At 37.9% G+C, this 17,659-nt stretch overlaps 2 protein-coding genes across 2 annotated transcripts; both read left to right on the forward strand.

The window, feature by feature from the left end:
* The first annotated feature begins 2,978 nt into the window (after positions 1-2,978).
* Positions 2,979-6,161, forward strand: LOC104891973 (F-box protein FBW2). The gene is made up of 3 exons (XM_010677765.3): positions 2,979-3,173; positions 3,850-4,174; positions 5,186-6,161. Exons 2-3 carry the CDS (start codon positions 3,867-3,869, stop codon positions 5,808-5,810), a joined length of 933 nt encoding a protein of 310 aa, XP_010676067.1. The 5' UTR covers positions 2,979-3,173; positions 3,850-3,866; the 3' UTR covers positions 5,811-6,161.
* Positions 6,162-11,592: 5,431 nt separating this feature from the next.
* Positions 11,593-13,032, forward strand: LOC104893739 (uncharacterized). Its single transcript, XM_010679872.2, has one exon. It carries the CDS (start codon positions 11,593-11,595, stop codon positions 13,030-13,032), a length of 1,440 nt encoding a protein of 479 aa, XP_010678174.2.
* The last annotated feature ends 4,627 nt before the right edge of the window (positions 13,033-17,659 follow it).

The raw sequence follows: 17,659 nt of genomic DNA on the forward strand, positions 1-17,659 counted from the left end.
CGATCGTTGAGTAGATCTAACACTCTGAAAATCCTGTCTTTCACATCGTTGTCTGATGCATCCTTCTGTAAGGGGGTTCGTCGATATTTTGTAGTTTTGAAGTAGAATTGGATTCAATTCAAGTGATTGTAAACAAAGTCTTGACATTTGTTGCAACTCCGAATCAACCTCTTGAATTACACAAACCCAAAAACAAAGTCTCCAAACTCTCACATGGAGAGAGAGATAAAACCCAATATATGGATAGATATAATCCAATATATGGATAGTAAAACTCTCCATTCGAGAGAGACTGAATTTTATTAGAAACATAAACATAAAAAACAAGTAACAAAAGGAGAAAATAGTTCATCTAGGGGCATATATTTCAAACTAAATTTATGGTGTGTGCACACACATAAGGTCAAATAAGAAACTTTCTAAAAGAAGAATGATAAAAAGGTTTTGATCGGGGACATATTTTAAACTAAATGTGCATATATTTTAGAGTGTGTCTTGTGTGTAAAATGTTACACCATAACTTATTCGCTCGTTTGGTTAGATGTCATAAATATTATTGGTAATGGTAATGGTAATGCATTGTAGTGTAAATTTGTAAAGGAAATTTCACATCATTACCCATGATAATGCTACTTGATCCTAAAACATCCATTTTCTTTCTAAAATCTCATTACTATCCATTACCACTTGAAAATGTGGTATTGGATGGTAATGAAAATTTATACAGGAAAACGTATAATTTGTGATGAAGTTTCATCGCCATGGTCATTGACATGAGAACTTCTTTATAAATTTACTGTAAAAATTACACTACCATTATCACTATTTATGACCAATAATAAACGGTCGATTATATAACAAAACTTCTCATGTGCAAACTAATATAGCTTTCCATAGGGTAAAGATCTCCACCCGTTCTAAGTCTAGACTTATAATACGATAAATAACTTATATATCTAACGTTTTTTGAATTAATTTGGTTCTTATTTCAAATTAACATGCCCTTTTCTCTCTTTCAAGCACAACACTATTTTTCCACCACCATAGTTACCAAAAAGTCATTATATTAGGAATGAATAAATTTTCTATTTAGCATAATCTAAGAAAAAAATATATTCACATATCGAGATTTTTTTTTTTTTTTTTTTGTGGGTGGGGGGATCATGATAGTGTAAAATCAAGCTTTTTGCTATTAAACTATGAATCCATAGTTATAAACACGTGACACAAATGGTGCATATCAAGTATGAACAAATTACACCAATCCATTCAAGATACCTAGTTTTTTTTAATGCTTATTTCACTCTAACTCTCAATGTTTGTTAATGTATATTTTTTTACTCCCTATTTGATAGTAGTATATATAAAGACAAATACTTTGTCTGTTTCCAAAGGACTTTTCTATTTGTTGTTTTTACATTTGTCAATACACATTTTGTATCATTAATTATATATTAATAAAGTTTATAAAAGTGTGATTTATGTAATGTACTAAATAAACAAATCAAATATGACCTCACATGACTATGTTTCATTATATATATATATATTATATTATTAATATTATTATATATATATATATATATATATTGTAAAAGATTAGAAGATTTTAGGCAAAATTGATCTCAACACTCTGAATTATAGCTCGAGTGCACACAACACCAGCAACTACGGCTAGTAGCCTAAACACCACTAGCTATGACTAGTAGCCTAAACACCACCAACTATGGGGTGGGGGTGCATTCCGTACCATAAATCAGGCCGGAAGCCTAAAATGTTGCCGAAGACGGTGGATTTTTAAAATACAGACTGCACCCCACCCCACCCCGTAGTTGGTGGTACAAATCGCACCCCACCCCATAATTGGTGGTACAGACTGCACCGTACCTCATTGGTGGTGTTGGGTCATGGGTGCACCCGAACTATAGTTTAGGGTTTTGAGGTAAATTTTGTTAAGATTTTATTTACTTATAAATAGTGTAAAAATTAGAAATAGAAATGTTTTTCAAACATATAGGAAGTAATATGTTAATTAAAATACAGGTAAAGTAAGTGAACAAAAGCATAAGTCAAAATAAAAAGGAGTTTTTTTTTGGTTGAACGTTTCAACCCCTCTTGGAAGTTGTTACCTTTTTCTGTAAATTTTATATTCCCTTTAGCTTGTTGACTAAACTGCTCAATATTTGCAGAAAATCGTACCAAAAGTGCATAATTCCAAAGCTCACACACTCAGGCATTCACCCACCTTTGACGTGCAAGGTTAAATAGATTTGACAATTTGCGTGTTCCCTCCACTATATAATTCTTTTTTACCATTGCTCTTTTCTTGCACTCATTTCCCCAAATTTGCATCTTTTCTCTAGTAATTGTAACAAATTGCAAGTTTTCTGTAAAAAAAAAAACTACAATTTGAAACTTGAAAGTAATTTTCTTCTCCTTGTCTTACATGTGCTAGTTTTGTTGATTGGAAAATTCCACTCATAATTTTATGTTTCTGAAAACTACTTTGAAATTATGTTCAGAAAAAATTCAAGGGAATTTTTTTTTATTTGAGTGAATAGTTCTGATGAAATTAAATTGGTAAAAAGAGCTGTTTTTTTTTAATCTTTTGAGGAAATAGTGAGGAGTTAACTTTCAATATTATGTGTGAATATTCTTACTCTACAAATATCGGATTTTAAAAAATACCAACCTAAATCATTTTTTGTAATAGTAGGTACAAGTAAAGCTAGGACAAAACTCCTATTACACATTTTCGTTCCTCACACCAACGAAAACATCCCAAATACAACAATAATAGAGAAAGGAACAATGCCATCTCTTCTCTTACGAATCCACACCTAAATCATCTTTTCGGATAAACAGACGATAAATTAATTTCGGCCCCTCCCTCATCAGCAAAATATAAAAGGGGTCATTTGTTAATAAAAACTTTTTATAGATACAACTTTCTTGTCGGTGGTTTTAAAGCCGTTGGTTAGCTCCACTCTACTGGAGAGATAAACTTGGCTTACTCAGCTTTTTTCTTCTCTCTCTCCTATTTTTCACACAATAAACACCCTCTCTCTCCTTTAACAATGCCCTTTTCTTACTACCGGATAAATCGGAGTTCCCTCTTCATGTTCGGGCGAAAAGTTTGAAGCTTTCAAGTTTCATTTTCCTCCTTTTATTTGGTACGTTTATATTACTCAAAGAAAATTTTAAAAAAAAAACTCTCTTCAAATCTGTTCTGATTTTTGCATGAGTTTCATTTAATTTGCTATATGATTTGATCTATACATGTCATTTAATTTTCTGGGTTTGGGTAGTTGGGAGGAGAGACATCTTTATTTTACTCTCTCTCTCCTCACATTTCTTCTCAAATTTTCTAGTTTTATGTTAATATATATGCCAATAAATTCTTGTGAAATTTAATTTTAAGCTCGCATTTCTGGGTTTTCTCTGTTTCTGTTTAATTTATGATCTTTTCTCTCCAATTTTTAGCTTAGTTTGTAAGTTGTAGAGCTGCATTATTATGAGGGTTTTTTTACCCCAATTTGTTCTAATTTTCTTGCATGATTTAGGTTACCCATGTGATAAAACATATAAAATTGGTAATTAGCACTAATTTGGAGGTATAATTAGCTCACATTTATGTTTTTTCTCTGTTTAGTAGGAGTAGTGTATGTTTAATATATCATGAGATCCGCTGTTTCCCCATTTTAATTTAGCTTGTTAAGGTCCAATTAATTTCAATTTTACTGCAATTATTGTGGATATCTTTAAATTATTGCATAAATTAAGACTGCCCATTTAAGAAAGACTCAGAACTTTGTGTGAGAGACTAATTTCTGGGGATTATTTTTGAAGGAGGGAAAGTAATTAAGATGGAAGAAGGAAGTGAATTTCGACAATGGGATGAGTTAATTCCAGATGCATTAGGCTTAATTTTTAAAAAGCTTCCATTGGAGGACATAATAACAGTGATTCCTAGAGTGTGTAAGGCATGGGGGAAAGCAGTTCAAGGGCCTTATTGTTGGCAAGAGATAGACATTGATGAGTGGAGCATTGATTGCCAGCCTGAAAAGCTCGATCGCATGCTCCGATTGTTGATTACTCGAAGTTCAGGTTCGCTTCGCAAGCTCCATGTTTCGTGTGTCAATAACGATGAGATTTTCGCTTTCATCGCTGAGAAGTAAGCATCCTTTTCCAATTTCATTGTTGGTTTGCTTAATGAAAACGTTTTTTTGGGTAGTTTTTCTTATTGTTGGTTGTGGTTGTGCTTATTTTTTGGTTGAAGAGAAAGACATTGTATTCATGCGGATTGCCTTCCCCTTTCATCTTAATTATGAATATAACTTGATAAGAGGGTTAAATTTAACTTAGGGACCAATGAATTAATGTGGTAGATCATTTATGGGTTGTTATCCAAACAAATGGAAAGAAAAATGGGGACCATGCATTAGAGTCATGAATTTGGTGTTTTGTGGATCTGGGTCATTCATTTGAGGAAAAATTTTGTGGGAATGTCTTACATTCACCAAATGCCAAACCCAAAGCTTCAAAATCACGTTTTCGAGATCAGAAATGTGGATCCGAATGATGTTTTTGGCACTGTGCAGATTTTTTGGCCTACTTACCAAGCATTCTAGTCCATGCATTTGTTACAACCAAACAAAACATAGTAGTAGTCTTATGCCATTGAGATTTAAAAAAAAAATCCTTGTGGCTGATTATAAGAAGCTAAAGACGTGAAGTTTATGAGATTGTGTCTTAGAGATATCACTCAATGACCTTGGGGCAAGTAAGCAAGTTTGATATGTGATGATAAATAAAGTTTTGTTAGTGGATTCTAGTGTTTTTCTATAGTAAAATTAAATAAAAAAAACTCATGTCAATGTCTGTCGTAATGAGAATCAATTCCCAAGCATGTGTTTTTCTTCATAAATATGCATTACCATCCATTATAACACTTTAGATGGTGGTATTAAATGAGAATGGAAATGTGTGAAAAAATTATCATGTTTGCAGTACGGGATTTTCATTTCAGATTACATGCACTTTCATTTCCATCACCACCATGTAGTATTATCTACCAAATCAGTCGTTAATGTATAGTTAATTGTTTTGTTCATTATGATTATGTGTTTGTTGTTCAATCCGTGATTTTTGGGTTTGGATTTGTTGTTCATTTTGCATTTTCTAGTGCGGGCTCCCTTCAGAAACTTATAATGCGGAGAAGCGAAATCAGTGATTCTATAGTGGAGCAATTAGCTGGGAAGTTCTCTAGAATCACTTCATTAGACCTGAGCTACTGTTGTCGTATTAGCACTCATGCCTTAGAGGCCATTGGGAAGAACTGCAAGCTTCTGTCATCATTAAGCTGGAATATGCACCCTTTAGGCTCAGCTTACAAGCCTTCACATGCTGAAGAAGCTCATGCTATTGCCCAAACAATGCCTAAGCTTAAGCAACTGGAGCTTGCTTACCTCCGAATTAATGTAGATAGTGTCTTTGACATTCTATCGGGGTGCCCCGACCTCCAATTCTTGGATTTGAGAGGGTGTTGGGATGTCCACCTAGACAAAAAGAGTCTCGAGAAGCGGCACCCCAAACTCGAGATTCTCGGGCCTCAAGTAGTAATGGGTGCTTTTGAAAGGAGAGCGTATTTCGATGATTATTACTCGGACTCAGATTTCTCAGATTATGATTACATGGATTATAGTGATGATGAAAGCTTTGATGGGATGTGGGATGATGAAGATCTAGAGCTCAGGATTTATCAAGGCTCTGATAACATGTATGAATTTGGCTGGCCTCCATCTCCTTAGTGCTTGCTATATTATGTAGTTTATGTTATTTTTCACACCTTGTGAAAATTGTGAAGAGTCTACCACCCCCTAAATCTTAGTTTTTTTCCTGCTTGGCTTTGCATTAATACACTTGCAGTAGGTAACCCCCTTTTATGTGGATCTATAAATACTCTTAAATAGTATGAATGGAGTATTGCAGTTTGTATAATTTTTGCTCTGATGTCTAAAAGTAGTAGTAGTTTTGCTGATTTACTGGATTGTGCTCTCCAATGTTAAGAGTATGTAATTATTTGTAGTTTATATTATGTCTTGAAAAACAAGGTATGAAAACCTTCTCAATTCTCATACTAATTTGATAACATTGAACAACATTTGATTTTGTGCTAAGTTTTCAACTTAATACTACAATGTCCATTTTGAATTTTGGGAAATATGAGTGATTCTGATGTTTTAGGTTGGAATTTTCAGATTTTATATTTAAGCTTTGAAATTCCAAAGCATTTAGATTCTTTTTTTATCCCCTGATTTATTGCATGTATGTTGATGTTGATATCCATTTGTTTCTTATATCCTGTTTTTGGTGGGTCAAATAATTTGAATGATTCCCTGTCTTCGTGTGGTGAATGGTGAGTAGTGGTAGGCCTGCATGTCCCATATTGCTTTGTATCTTTTTTTTTTCTCAAAAAAAAGATTTTTGAAATGATATACTATTCAGATTTAAATTGTATAGAGTAGTTGAGTAGAGCATTATGTGGGAGCCCAATGGTTCGATTCTCAATAACCCCATATTTGGGGAAATCGTGTGTGGATTTATGCTTCTGTGTATAAATCCCAGTTTTCAGCTTGGCCAGTAAATTGCAGAATAATAAAAAAAGAGTAGTTCAGTAATTCAGTTACCTACTTACCTTATAGGAGTAGCCGAGTAGAAACTGTCATTGTTGTTAAAATTCCGATTCGAATTTTATGATCCTACGATTTTACGATTTGGGAGTAACTCACCAATTCCGATCCTACGCGGGATCTTAATTTTGTATGATCTTTCAATCCTATCCAACCTTAAAAACTCGCATGTAGGATCTTAACACGATTCAACGACTTTGCGATCCGATCCTATTGTAAAAAAAAAAAAGTCATAAACAATTTCACATACTATATTTCTCATATTAGATTTTGGTCGCGTGTTACTTCAATCTTATAGTATTGAAAAACTATCACCATTTGCTAATTAAATAAGTCATTATTAATATGTGTAAATTTTTGACATGAGGTTTTCACCATATTCTAGCATAATTATTATCTCTATTTTACTGATTTGTAGGATCTTACGATCCAACGTTTCGATCCCACTGATTCAATTTTACCAGTCCCTACGATTCAAAGTAGTATCCCGATCCTGATAACATTGGATACGGTAATAGGACTGTTTGATTATCTTTGTAGTCCTCAAAATTTTCAATTGTTTGTGTGAGGTCGTGTTCATACCCCTACTTGAGTTGATCGTGCAACATAAGTTAGGTCCTATTCTTTTGAAATGAGATAAACTTAATTAAATTGAATTGAAACTGAATTAAATTGAAATAAGCCGAACACGGGGAGTGTCTGAATTAAACTAAAACTGAAAGTGGAAAGTGGAAAATAAGTCCACCTTACTTACGAGACTCCCTCACGTCCAAAACATTTCTTCCTTGAGTCCCAACTTCCAAAGTGGAAAGTGAATTAAACTTACGAGAATTTAATTGAAAATAAGTCCCAAAAAAACATGACCCTAACTGAAAATAAATCCAAAAGAATTGGGCCTTACCTACGTTAAACAACAAGATTACTCCTAATGCATATGTGGGGTTTCTGATAGCAATTACTAAGGTTGCAATGACTAATGAGGATATTGGCAACACAGATGGGCCATTACTTGATAGTGCAATGTAAGTTACTAATTGATGTAGTCATAGATGATGTTAATTGATAATTGAGGATGTTTATTGACACATAAAATTACTGAAAATGCATACATGAGGTTATTTATAACTTATATTATCATTTAAGTATGCGACTTTTTTTTTATTGAATCCAGGCTGCAAAATTTGTAAATGATCTGAGCGTTTACAACAGTTTTTTTCAAAAACAAAAGCAATTGAAAGGGAATCTGTAAATTATTCAAGGATTATGCTATATGAAACCCTTAAAACTGCATAATAAGATTTGCATATAAAACATAAATATATTGTTTAAAATGGAAATTAATTGTTAATATAACGTACACAATCTAGCACAAATTAAATTTATAACTCTTAATTATTACAAGGAACAACTCCCCTAAAAATCTTTGGTGTCAAGATTCAACTGTCAATGAGTGTATTTTTGTTACCCCGAAAATTAATGTCGGGTTTTCATACTTATTGTGTGTTTTATGTGTGGGGGTTGGTTGGGTGGAAGAGACAAGAAATCAGCAGCCACATGATTTCATGTGACTGTAACTTTGGATCTTGTATTTAAGCGTGCTTTGAACACTGATAATATTCATGTCTGTTTGTAATTTTATACCACCAAAGAATTTTCATCGTATACTATGTGAAACACTGTAGTTTCTTGCTGCTGTTGCACATGTTATCCAGTATATCGTAATTGATTTCATTTCGCATTGATCACAAATAAACTCTAATACAAGTGACGTGTTTATTTGGTTGTTGAAAGTAAAACTTTACGTACTCCCCTCCTCGAAAAACTTGATGTCTTATAGCAACTCTAATAATGTATCTTAGAGATTTGCTAGCAAATAAAAAAAAGCTTAAACAGTTAGCCCAATTATTGAAAAGAGTAGTTCAAATTTTATTTGCTAGTTAATGTAACTTAACTAAGTCAATTTCTTTGAGTTAAAGATATAGGCCTATGTGGGAATATTGGTTCCAATTAATAATAAATGGAGATCGTGTAAAAAATAAAATACAAAAAATGATTGACAAATGAGACCTACTCGAGCAACAATTGGCTAACTTGTAAGAATAGTACCTTTAATGTGTTCGACGAAATGCGTCGAAATTGCTGTATTGGAGTATCGCCCGATCGGGCCCGAGACGAAGTTTCCAGCAGGTTGGTTTTGGAGGGCGTTCGATGGCATCGGGCGTGTTCACCCAATCGGGGGCCTTAGCGAATTACGACCGGGCGTGGTCGCCCGTTCGCGCCAGCGTGTGTTCTAGGTTTGGGAAAAGCTCTGCCCGATCGAGCGCATGTCGCCCTACCCGATCTGATGGAGGCCCGTTTAACGCGAAAACGTGTTTTCTGACGCGGAGTATAAATAGGTTATTAACCTAATTGTTTTAGACTACAAATTTAGTCTAATTCTCTCTGTAATTTGGTTTCCTTACATAATAAAATATTCTATCTCTCTGCCCGTGGACGTAGCCAAATTGGTGAACCAAGTAAATCTGTTGTGTGTTTTTCATTGTTTTAGGGACGTAGCCAAATTGGTGAACCAAATAAAATATTCTATCTCTCTAATTAGGGACGGATTTTAAAAATCCGACTCTAATTTAAGGATGGATTTTACAAAATCCGTCTCTAAATTTAAATATATATATATGAATATTTTATTAATTTAGGGACGGATTTTAAAAATCCGTCTCTAATTTAGCGACGGATTTTAAAAATTTGTCTCTAAATTTATATATGAATATCTTATTGTACTTCTTTAATTTAGGGTCGGATTTTAAAAATTCGTCTCGAATTCAGGGACGGAATTTAAAAATCCGTCTCTAATATTTCTTCTACATATTACCAATATTACATAGAGAAGTATACAAGTTGTATTTGGTGTAGTTGGTTAAAGCTTCTTCTCGTGTGTTTAAGGTCACAAGTTCGATTCCTACAAACAGCGGTTCTTGCGACTGTGGATTCCACTTATCCTTTCCTTTGTAGAGCTAAATCAGGTTTACTTGAGTGATATTCCGAACTGGTAATAAGATCGACTTGAACTAGGTAGGTAATAATAGGTGATTAAATATAATCCAACAATATTAGGAACTACTCCCTCTGTTTTTTTTTATCTTTCTCACTTTCCTGTGCACATCTCCCAATGCACATCTTTGAACTTAAATATCTTTTATTATATATTAGTAAAAATTATAACGACTGAATATTAATAATGTACTAATTGAGATGAATCAAACAAGACCCCACATGACTATATTTTTTCTTATAAATTGAAAAGGATAGAGAAGATTCTCTATAAGTATGAATAGTGCCAAGATTCTAAGTGAGAATAATAAAAAAAAACAGAGGGAGTATCTTTTTGTTAATTTCTTTACTTTTTTAATTTTCAGTAAATTTAGTAACGGATTTTGAAAATCCGTCTCTAAAGCTCAAAATCCGTCTCTAACTTAGAGACGGATTCAATAACGGATGTTTATCCGTGTCTAATTTAGAGACGGAATGATAAAAATTTGTCCTTAATTCAAATTAGCGAAAAGGTCTTCAACAACAAGTGTGTTCCGTCCCTAATTCCGTCTCTAAGCATATGTAGCGACGGAATGTGTTGATTTAGAGATAAATTTTTTCAGTCGCTATTGAGCACTTTTTTGTAGTGAAACCGCATCTGGTTTGTGGTTGAAATTAGAGAGTTTGTATACGACAAAGTCTCTAAACAACAAGTTGCTTTTGAAGCAACGTCTGTTCAGCTTGCGAATGAATGAAGGTACACCTCTTAGAGATCACCTAGATCAATTAAATACAATTTTACTAGAATTACATAATATTGATGTTGAGGTGGAGGATGAGGATGCCGCTTTGATTCTGCTTGTTTCTTTACCATTATGATATGAAAATTTTGTGCAATCTTTCATTGGTTAGATCATCTCTTTATACTAAGGAATTGCACCATAAGGCATATGGTAGTACAGGTACGGATAATCAGGCTTCTGGATTAGTGGTCAGTAGTGATGGTAAGGGACGCGGCAAAAAGAATTTCAAAAAACCTGAAAATTCTAAAGGGGGTCCTAAACCTAATGATGTATGTAATTACTGTAAGGAGGAGGGGTATTGGAAAAAGAAATGTCCTAAAAAGAAGTATTATGAGAATAAATTTGGGTCTGGTTCTGCTGCTGTTGCAGCTAGAAAATTCGAATTCTGAGGATGATCTTGCTCTAGTTGCTAATGAGCAAACATACTGTAATGATGTGTGGGTTATTGATTCTGGAGCGTCGTATCATATGAGTCCTTGTATGGAGTGGTTCAACCATGGACCTCACTCTGGGATCAATCACACTGTCAGATTGAAGGGAGTACTAGGCATCACACTGTCAGAAATACACCATAGCAGAATGGTGTAGCAGAACGAATGAATCAGACGCTTCTGGAGAGAGCTAGGTGCATGTTCTTTAATTAATGTTGGGATGACTAGAAGGTTTTGGGGAGAAGCCGTCAGTACAACATGTTATCTGATCAACCATGGACCTCACTCTGGGATCAATCTCAAAACACCATACGCGATGTGGTCAGGTAAGCCTACAAATTACTCAGATATGCGAGTTTTTGGTTGTAATGTTTACTATCATGTAAATGAGGGTAAGTTGGAGCCAAATGCTAAAAAGGGAGTGTTTATAGGATATGGGGATGGAGTAAAGGGTTATAGAATCTTGTCTCCGTCTGAGGGTATGATTATACTGAGTAGAAATGTTGTCTTTGATGAAAATTATATGTTTAATAATCCAACTATGAAGTCTATTGTTGTGTAACTTCCTCGAAAGACAGGAAGCTCTCCCTTGAAAGATAGGAAACCCTAACCCTAGGGGCTTGAGATCGTGCTACCATGGCTAACGAGCTCATCGAAAAGTGCAAAAACCTTAAAATAAATGACGCTGAAAACCATGTTTTTGAGATTGGTGAACTGGAGGATGGAATTGACGAGGAACAAGTGTCCTTGGTACTTGTAGGGCGATTGGCGACAGAACGCAGCTTTAATATCGAAGCGTTCAAAAGGACAATGATTCAGGTGTGGGCAGTATCTAAGCGCCTAATAATACGAATGATTGGACCCAATCTTTTTGTGTTCCAATTTTTCCATTGGAGAGATAAGGAGAAAGTGATGGAGGGTAGACCCTGGTGTTTTGAGAACCAACTGCTTATCCTAAACGAAATTACCGGCGAGGATCAACCGGCGGATGTTCCCCTTACACATTCTCCGTTCTGGATCCGGTTAAAAAACCTGCCCTTTAACTATCGTTCGTTTGCTATTTGTCATGCGATTGCGTTAAAAATCGGAGCGGTGATGGAATTGGATGATGATGATTTAAATCTGGATAACTATAGACGAGTGAGAGTTATGATGGATGTTGCGCAGCCACTGTGCCGTTTTCAGGATATTCAAGGTAGGGATGGTCGTGTTTTTCGTATTCCCATTGCGTATGAGCGACTGCCTTTCTTTTATTTTCTTTGCGGAACTATTGGCCATAGCGAGAAGGAATGTGTTAATGTGGATGATGAGGAACCTGAACAATGCCTGGGATGGGGGAAACAATTAAGAGCTACTCCTAGGTGTGGCACTAAGAAACTAGTCGAGGAGGTGGAAGAGGTTAAATCCTGCCGCAAGAATCTTTTTGTGGCTAAACCTCGGAGTAAGATGAGTCTGGATAAAGGGGGGCTGGATATAAGTGGAGGAGGTGACGGGGTGCATGGGAGGGAAGTAGTGGTGGGAAAGTCAGGAGGAGTTAATGATGCGGGTGGAGCTACGACCTGTGTTAGTCAAAAGGGAAAGGGTATGTTGGAAAATGGAGGGTCTGTAGGAGATGTGGCGTATCAGGAGGATGATAATCTTGTTTTGATTACTGAGTTGGGACAAGTGAATGAAGCGATGGCCAAAGAAGTTGGGACACATGAAGGGGTAGGTGGGCTACCACTAAATAAAGCTCCTGCTTTGAAGGAGGACAAGGGTGAAATAAATGAGGAGCAGGGGGTTAAAGTGAAGATAAATGAAGTAGGGGCTAGTGGCGCGCGCATGACCAAAGCAGTAGTTAGTCCTCCTTCTGGGGCAACAGAGGGAGGAAATACAGGAGCACGACACTGGAAGAAATTCAAAAGAGATAAGGGAGATGCAATGGAAGGAGTGGAGCATGATTTGGTGCTGTCTGAGCAAGTAGGGAAGAGAGGTAGGGAATGGGGCTTGGAAGTAGAGGAGGATATGTGTGCAGTAAAAAAGGCTCGTAATGGTGATGAACTTTTTGGATGGCGTGAGGCGAGGTCTGCCGAGTAGCAGACCCGCCAAGCCCAATGAGTATCCTGTGCTGGAACTGCCGGGGGATGGGCAACCCCTGGTCAGTTCGGAGACTTTGGAAATGGAGTCGTGAAATTGCCCCCGACTTAATCTTTTTGTCGGAAACTATGGTGAACAAGGAGATAGTGGAGAGTCTAAAAGAGAAAATTGAATGTTCAAATGCTTTTGGGGTGTCGAGCCAAGGTAAAGCAGGGGGGTCTGTGTGTGTTCTGGAAGGCGGAAAAATCCAGTTTAAATTTGTATCATTTTCACAACATCATATATGTGGGGATGTGTTGGCCGAGAGTGGGGCTCAGTGGAGGTTCGTTGGTATTTATGGTTGGCCAGAGGGAACTAATAAGCACCAAACGTGGTCTCTTATTCGTCACTTATGTGAGGATACGGAACTCCCTATCATGTTCGGGGGTGATTTCAATGAGATTGTGACGTATGATGAGAAGGAAGGGGGAGCCATGACTGAACGACGAGAGCTGTCCCATTTTCGAAACGTCGTGGATTTATGTAGGCTGCGGGACTTGGGTTTCGAGGGGAAATGGTGGACCTGGGAAAGGGGTCGGTCCATTAACACTCGGGTTCGGGAGAGGCTAGATCGCTTCCAGGCAACGACGGAGTGGTTAAATTTATTCCCACAGGCCACGGTTTCTCATCTGCTTCGATATAAATCGGACCACTGACCGATAGTGGTTCGTTTAACTCAGCCCATGAAGAGTCGAGGGGGTGGGCGCAGGGGATTTAAATTCGAAACGGCGTGGCTGTTGGAAGAGGGTGCGAAGACGTGGTGCGAGATGCATGGCAGCGTGGGGGGTCTCAAAATGTGGTAACAAAGCTGGAGGAGGTAGCAGGGGGCTGGTCAAATGGAGCTCTAAAAGTTTAAAAACTTGGCAAAGCAAATTGAGAATACGGAGAAAGCTCTAAAGGAGGCGCAACAACGTCCAATTTTGTAGGCTAGTTGTCTCGAATGCACCAATCTCGAGACGATATTGGATGATCTCCTTAATAAGCAAGAGGCCTATTGGTTTATGAGGTCGAGAGTAACGAAGGTGAGAGATGGAGACCGAAACACGAGCTATTTTCACCACAAGGCGTCACAGAGGAAAGCTCGAAATAAAATGAAGGGCCTTTATGATGAGAGTGGAGTTTGGAAGGAAGAAGATGATCAACTGGAGGCTATTGTTACGGCCTATTATCAAAAGCTTTTTGACTCTAGTGAGCCTGCAGCGGCCAATATGCAATCGGTATTGCAGCATATGGGTCTTCTCGTGTCTTCGGAGATGAATGCGCAATTGCTAAAACCATACACAAAGGCTGAAATTTTCGAGGCTCTCTCACATATGCACCCTTGTAAAGCCCCGGGCCCTGACGGTATGCACGCTATTTTCTTTCGAAAATTTTGGCATATAGTAGGAGATGATGTTTCTGAGTTTGTTATTAATATCCTACATGGCTCTGATATGCCTGCACATGTAAACCACACTAATATTGTCATGATTCCCAAAGTTAAAGACCCAACTGATGTTGCTCAATATAGGCCTATTAGCTTATGTAATGTGGTGTACAAATTAGTTTCTAAAGCAATTGTAATCCGATTACAAACAATTCTCCCTGCTCTGGTAACGGAGAATCAGAGTGCTTTTGTTCCTGGAAGACAAATTACAGATAATGCGCTTATAGCTATGGAGTTGTTCCATTCTATGAAACATAGAAACAAATGCAGGAGAGGTGTGATTGCTATGAAACTGGACATGAGTAAGGCTTATGACAGAGTGGAATGGGGTTTTCTGAAGAAGTTACTACTGACAATGGGTTTTGATGGCAGATGGGTTAATTTGATAATGCAATGTGTGACCTCCGTTAACTACTCTTTTGTGATCAATGGCCGAGTACGAGGACATGTGCGCCCCTCCCGGGGCCTCAGACAGGGGGACCCTCTATCCCCCTATCTGTTTATTTTAGTAGCTGATGCATTTTCTAGAATGCTACTTTATGCAGTACAGGAGAAAAGAATTCGGGGAGCAAAGGCGAGTCGTAGTGGGCCGGAGATTTCTCACCTTCTTTTTGCAGATGACAGTCTACTCTTTGCAAGAGCTAATCGACAGGAATGCTCGGAAGTAGTTGATTTATTCAACAAGTATGAAGCAGCATCTGGTCAGAAAATTAACTATGATAAGTCGGAAGTTTCTTTTAGCAGAGGGGTTAGCACTGAACAAAATGAGGAATTGATGGATCTGTTGCACATGAGACACGTTGATAGACACGAGAAATACTTGGGTATCCCTACAGTGGCGGGACGTTCGAAGAAGGCCGTCCTCGGGGCCCTTCTGGATAGGATTTGGAAAAAGTTGCAAGGATGGAAAGAAAAGCTACTATCTAGAGCAGGGAAAGAGGTGCTTTTGAAATCTGTTATGCAAGCCATGCCTACTTATTTGATGGGGATTTACAAATTCCCAACATGGGTAACAAGCACCATATCTTCGGTCATGGCTCGATTTTTCTGGGGGCAAACTGACGCAAGGAGGAGAATACACTGGAGGAGTTGGAAGTCTATGTGTGAACTCAAATGCTTGGGAGGTTTAGGGTTCAAGGATCTAGAGGTGTTTAATGATGCGCTGTTGGGACGTCAAGCATGGCGTGTAATGAAAGGAGAGAACACGCTGCTGGGGAAGGTATTGAAAGCGAAATACTACCATCGAAGCACGTTTCTTGAAGCTCCACTAGGGTATGCACCATGTTTTTCGTGGAATGGGATATGGAGTGCTAAGGCGCTTATAAAAGAGGGGATGATCTGGAGAGTGGGGAATGGTGTCGATATTAATATATGGAGCGACCCTTGGATTGCTGACGAACAGGGGAAATTCATTCAAAGCGGGAGGATGGAGGAGGTGGAAAGGGTGAGTGACTTAATCCATACGGGGTCCTCTGAATGGAATGTGGAGCTTATCACTCGTTTGTTCAATGAGCGCGATACTAAATGCATCCTATCGCTTCCCCTAAGTGAGCGTAGGCCACACGACGTCCTCACTTGGGCTTCTACAAAGGATGGGAACTATTCCGCGAAAACGGTGTATATGCTAATGAAGAGGTTTAACCTGGATGTGTTTCATGAGGCTTGGCTAATGTTGTGGAAGGTGGAAGCTTCACCCAAGGTGCGCTTATTTTTATGGAGGCTATGTACAGGCACTTTGCCTACTCGCTCATTGTTGATGCACAGGCACATGATTGATGATGTGCGCTGCCCCTGGTGTGGCGAGGAGGAAACGGCAATGCACGCTCTCTTCCTTTGCCACCGAGTTCACGAATTATGGGAGGATAGTGGTTGCGCTCAGATGCTATTAAATATTGAGATTGCCCCCATCCAGGAGACCGTAGCTAGCTGGGCAAAACTCGAGAAGAAGTTGCAGCAACGAGTTGTAATCTTAGCGTGGTGTATATGGACCGAGCGAAATTCAAAAATTTTCACTAACTCCACGACAGCGAACCCCATCATCATGGCACGAATGCACTGTCAGATTGAAGAGCATGATAAGTATGCGAAGCGGATATATGGTGCTAGAGGGGGAGGCATGACTTTGAGTGCGAAAGTGTGGAAGGCCCCTACTAGAGGTATGGTGAAACTTAACTGTGACGCGTCACTAGCTTGTGAAGGATGGGTAGGGCTGGGTGTGGTGGCTCGAGATTATGAAGGGAAGGTCTTGTTTGCTGCCTCGCGTCGAGTTAGAGCTCATTGGCCGGTGGAGATCGCGGATTGGAAGGCCCTACTTATGGCCATTCGGCTGGCTAGACGGTTTGGGTACTAAGAGGTTGTGCTGGAATCAGATAGTCAAGTCCTTATCTCGAGGCTCTCCAAAGGCATGGTGTATTTCTCGGACCTTGATTATGTTTTAGAAGATATTTTCCTGCTTAGTAGCCGTTTTAAGTCTCTTTCCTGGTCTCATGTTAAAAGGGATGTCAATGCTGTAGCCCATCACCTAGCTAAGATAGTACCATTTGGTGTTGAACAAATTTGGGAGAACCACAGTCCTGTTGAGGTTAACCCGTATGTACTAATGGACACTTTGTCCATGGATGAATGAGAATGGTACTGCTATTTTCCCCTCAAAAAAAAAAAGTCTATTGTTGTCAGATAATGGTATTATTGATAAACAGGTGCAGCAGCAAGTCACTTATGATGAGAGTGATGTCACTCATAATGAGAGTGATGATTATCAACACATTGTTTATGAAGCACCACCATCTTCAATACCAAATGAAGAGGCGCCTAGCCTGACTCGAGAGCGTCCTATAAGGACAAATTTTCAGAAACCCCAAATAGGTATGGTTTTCAAGATATGGGGGCTTATGCACTGCAGGTTCACTAGTAGAATAAATGCTTATTGTTGCAGTCATTAAGTGGCCTATTGCGGCAGTTTTAGTCGCGCAACAATTAAGGGGGCAGCAATAGGTAATTAATATATTGCTGCGGTTTCTGGGTAAAATCGCAGCAATATGGTTATTTTATATCAGATTTATAAAGCATATTGCTGCGGTTTCTGATTAAATTTTACATTTTGCCATTAAATTTGAAAGACAAAAAGACAAAAAGAAAATAAAACGCCGCTGATTGAAACTA

Source organism: Beta vulgaris, chromosome 1 (assembly GCF_026745355.1).
Source record: "Beta vulgaris subsp. vulgaris cultivar EL10 chromosome 1, EL10.2, whole genome shotgun sequence".
NCBI lineage: Eukaryota > Viridiplantae > Streptophyta > Magnoliopsida > Caryophyllales > Amaranthaceae > Beta > Beta vulgaris.